Source organism: Camelus dromedarius, chromosome 26 (assembly GCF_036321535.1).
Source record: "Camelus dromedarius isolate mCamDro1 chromosome 26, mCamDro1.pat, whole genome shotgun sequence".
Classification (NCBI taxonomy): Eukaryota; Metazoa; Chordata; class Mammalia; order Artiodactyla; family Camelidae; genus Camelus; species Camelus dromedarius.
This window is the reverse complement of record NC_087461.1, coordinates 7,274,451-7,278,746: the sequence shown is the minus strand read 5'-3', so window position 1 is coordinate 7,278,746 and position 4,296 is coordinate 7,274,451. Positions and strand designations below refer to the sequence as shown.

General features: G+C 38.9%; 1 protein-coding gene across 1 annotated transcript; it reads right to left on the bottom strand.

The window, feature by feature from the left end:
* Positions 1-313: 313 nt before the first annotated feature.
* On the bottom strand, positions 314-1,193 carry LOC105093598 (ubiquitin-like protein 4A). Its single transcript, XM_031444494.2, has one exon. The coding sequence runs from the start codon at positions 1,042-1,044 to the stop codon at positions 661-663; it is 384 nt and encodes a 127-aa protein (XP_031300354.2). The 5' UTR covers positions 1,045-1,193; the 3' UTR covers positions 314-660.
* Positions 1,194-4,296: the final 3,103 nt, after the last annotated feature.

The window sequence follows — 4,296 nt, the reverse complement described above, 5'->3', positions numbered from 1 at the left end:
TGGACATTTCACCGGCAACATGGATGATAGCTGTTAAGGTTTTGTATCCTTATTTGTTTGTTTATCCTAACAAGAAACACAAGATCTCTGGATCAGAAAACAGATCCTTTATATACTCACAGAGCATCCCATCAGTGTTGACTCCCTACACTCCCATTCCCTGCAGGCTGACACAAGGGGCGTCAGCTGTGTCTGTGCCTGGAGGAGAACCCAGAAATTACAAAGTCCAGAAGTTACCTAGCACACCAGGCGTATATGCCTCATGAGAGAGGGAGGGAGGGAGAGAGAGAATCTCTCTGGTGTGGATTATAAACATACCCTCTCTGTGAGAGAAGAGACGTCTGTAAGTTTGTATTCTCCTTAGAACATAATCAAAGATTCTGGAGGAAATATGCCTTTAGATCCTTATGGAGCAGTTGACTATTTCTAACTTCCAAGGTGTGTGTGTGTGTGTGTGTGTGTGTGTATTTTGTTGTTTTTTTGCAACATGAGAACACATTTAATGCTACATGCAGCTTGTGGCCTGGCCAGGCGCCTCCCCACACTCTGGGAATCCGACTTGGAGAACCCCTTCTCCATAGCTGCTTTCACTTCAGGGTGTAGAAAGCGGCCAGCCAAGCGTTGGATGTCATCCAGCGTCAGGTGGCTCAGGGACGTCTCCTAACCCCTCTGTAGTTGGTCCAGGACTCTGCTGGCATCTGCAGCACTGAAGTGGCGGGCCAAGACTTTGGAGATGAGCTGCCAGGCGGCCGGGGTTGGGGGCAGGGCTTCGGCCAGTCTCCAGGCGGTACTTTCTTCCAGTAACACCTTCTCCAGAGGTCTGACCACTAGGTTGAGCCTGGAATTGGGCCCAATGCTATAATCGGAGAGTCTTTTCCCGTCTGCCAGAGCCTTGCCCTTGAACAGCAGCCGCTGCTGGCGCTCGGGGACGTTCAGCTTCCCGGACACTAGATGTTTCAGCGTGGACACCAGCTCGTCCTCCGACACCTGCAGGCTGCACTCGTGGCCCTGGAGCGCCTTCCCCGTCTGCTGCACGGCGGCCATGGGGGCGGCCGCTCCGGCCGGCGCGCACCCTAACCGCCCCCCGCCGCGCGCCGCCGCCCCTTCCAAGGTGTATTTACCTTTCACTCGTCATTTAACCAAGGTTACCAATAATCTTTGTTTAGCAAGTCCTGGAGGAAAATACTCATCCATGAGACATTGTTTACTCTCAGTAATGCTGAAGCTGAATTGATCGGAATATAAATCTCTTTCCAGACTCTTACTGTAACATCTCTTCCACTGGCCTAGACTCCTGTAGTCATATCTCAGATCTTATGGTGCAATCATTACAGCTGTGGTTGCATAATGTGCCTTCCGGTGGCTTCTTAGCATTCTTCATTTCTCTCATGTCTTCATTGTGCGGTCTCAGCACATTCAGGCATCCCCTGACACAGGTTCCTGCACCCGCCCCAACGGCAAAGATTGCTCCAATTCCACAGTGTCTCATCCCCACAGCTTCCAGGCCTAAAACATTAGAAGGCTACAGATAAGGTCTCAGAATCCCCTACTTAACATAGGATACCAAAGAAAAATGAAGAGAACTGGGAGGAAAATGAGAAGCCTCTCATAACAAGCCTACAACGTGAATTACATATGGATGAGTGTACTCAGAGGCAAAGTGATATACTCATTCAGTTAATTATGGACAAAGTATGTTTTGTGACCTGCTAGGAAACCGACATTTAAAATATTTTTTATGTGGACAAATGTTGAGTTTTGGCTACCAAGTAACATTAAATAAGCTGTGAAACAGAATCTTTATGGATATTGCAGATTTGTAATTGACATAAGCTTTTGGAAACCACAGTTATAATTTTCTAATATAGAGAAGTAGTAACAGAAAAATGCTACATCATGTTACTGCCTGGATAAGTCTGGTTGCCATTAAATACATAGTTTCATGCATAAATGTGATTTACTTAAGAGGTTAGAGAATGCAAACCAAACAGACTCTTTAAATGAAAACAGAAACAAACTGTGAAAGCTTCCTTCTCCCACTTCAAACTCACCACTACTTTCTCTTAATCTCTTTTTATTCACACACACACACACACACACCCTGCATGTGATTTTATCTACATACTATTTGATACCTTTTCAAACTTTATATGTGATTGTATGTGTATTTCCTGGTGATAATTTTATGCCTGATATACCTTGTTATATCTTTCTTTTTAGGTGAATATGGTGGTAATATTAACGCAGTACAATTCCATTACAGTTTGTGTCATGGTTTACATAATCAGAAACCTACTAGTGGGCATGTTAGTTCTTCTAGAGTTGTTTTACTATTTTTAACAGCACTACTACATCAATATCTTTATACATTAAGAGAGGCATTTGTTTAAATTCCTAGAAATAGGATTTTCAGGAAAAGTGGTAGATACATTTTAAATTTTAATATAGTTTGTCAAATTTCATCCAGAAAGTTTGCAACGGTGTTATATATTTTCCATCCTTAAGCACATCACAGGGGAGCTGGGCAATGTGATTTGGTAAGAGATAAAATAACTGCAGACAAGATAGGAGGGGGTCATGGAGGCCTTTAAGGAAGATATGAACTTGACCCAAGAACTCAACTTTGATACACATTATCACACAAATTCATACTCACATACAGATATTAAACTCTAGAATATTACAAAGCAATTAACACTTGAGTGGGGATTGATGAGAATCAACATTTTCAGTATGGCAGTGCTAAATGTTTTGTGTGTATGTCATAATTTTAGACTACCAAAATAATTACAGAGATAGAAAAATACACACTAAAAAGATCAATAATGTGGAAGATGATTTTGAACATCTTCTCTTTTTTATTTCTATAGGAAAGAGAAGAAAATAGAATTATTATTCTTGAGGAAGAATTAAGTTAATTAGGTAAGATAAATAATCACAGCAAAAATTTGAGGAAAAAAATGAAAACAGCATGACTATGCAGACTCAAAGGTTTTCCTATGTCCAGAAATTTCCAATAAGGGGATCATACTAAAATGTTTGAATTATGTAGATAAGGTACAAGTCCTCCTAATGTCCAGGAGAAACAAAATCAAACAATATATCAGAAATAAATAAAAGGAAATCAAGATCCTATGTAGGGACACAAAACAGTCTATTTTCAATTTCCTCCTTTGTACCTTTGTATATAGACCATAGCCCAATTTCAGCATAGTTCTTCAAGAATTCTAGTATAAAATATTTTTCTAAATCAATCAAGTGAAATTCTTAGTTATACAAGGAAAACATAAATACAGCCCAAGTGTTACTTTTTGTAAAAAAAAAAAAAAAAAGAAAGTTACTTGTTTATAAACTTCAAAGTTAAAGAGAGGAAATAAATTTGTATGTTGAAGAATGGGATATGTGGTTATGAAGCAAATAGACCGGACCTTTTAATTCACTCAAACAAAATGTTAAGTATAAAAAATTATTTAAAATTCTATTTTAAAACTAAATATAGACAGCTATATTTAGTGTGTGTGTGTGTATACATATATATACACAGGATGTATATATATACACATATATATATACAGAGGAGTATAGAATGTATAGGAATATATATATATATATATATATATACACACACACAGGAATAAAGAAAATATCCAGTATGGCCAGAAGACTATAAACCCCACTAAACATATTTTGGGAGTTCCTAGGGAAAGTGCACTGTGTTAAGAGAAAATTAAGACTGCATCTTACACAATTTATTTAATTAATGAAATTTAACATGGATAAAATAAACTGTAAGTAAATGTTGTGGTAATTGAATGCAGGTCATTTAATGGTGTTTTAGTGAAACATGCCACATCCCAAATCAAGAGGAAAAGGGAGACAAGGGGGACGGGCAGAGATTTGATCCAGAGAGCTTATGTTTGTGGAATTCTCCTTCCAAAGGGAAGACCTGAAATATGTGGCCCTGAAGAGAAGTAAGCTGTTAAGACTGAAAACAAGTATGCTCAGCCCCATACATTGAAGATATGCCGCAAGCTCTTGCACTAAGATCTTCCCATATAATTGATATCAAAAGAGTTCAGGAGAAAAGATGATGATCCAACTGTGGAATGGAAGGGCTCTTAAACTGCATCTCCCGAGTACTTAATGGAGATCTTATGGTGTATGGAAGTTTCAATCTTATAAGGCTTATAGCTGGTTTATCTTTGTTGATTTTCTACGTGCAAGGTTTTATATTTTGCAGCCTAATCATAGTTATTAGAGAATTAAAGGATCAACACAGGGTTTATATTTTAGTTG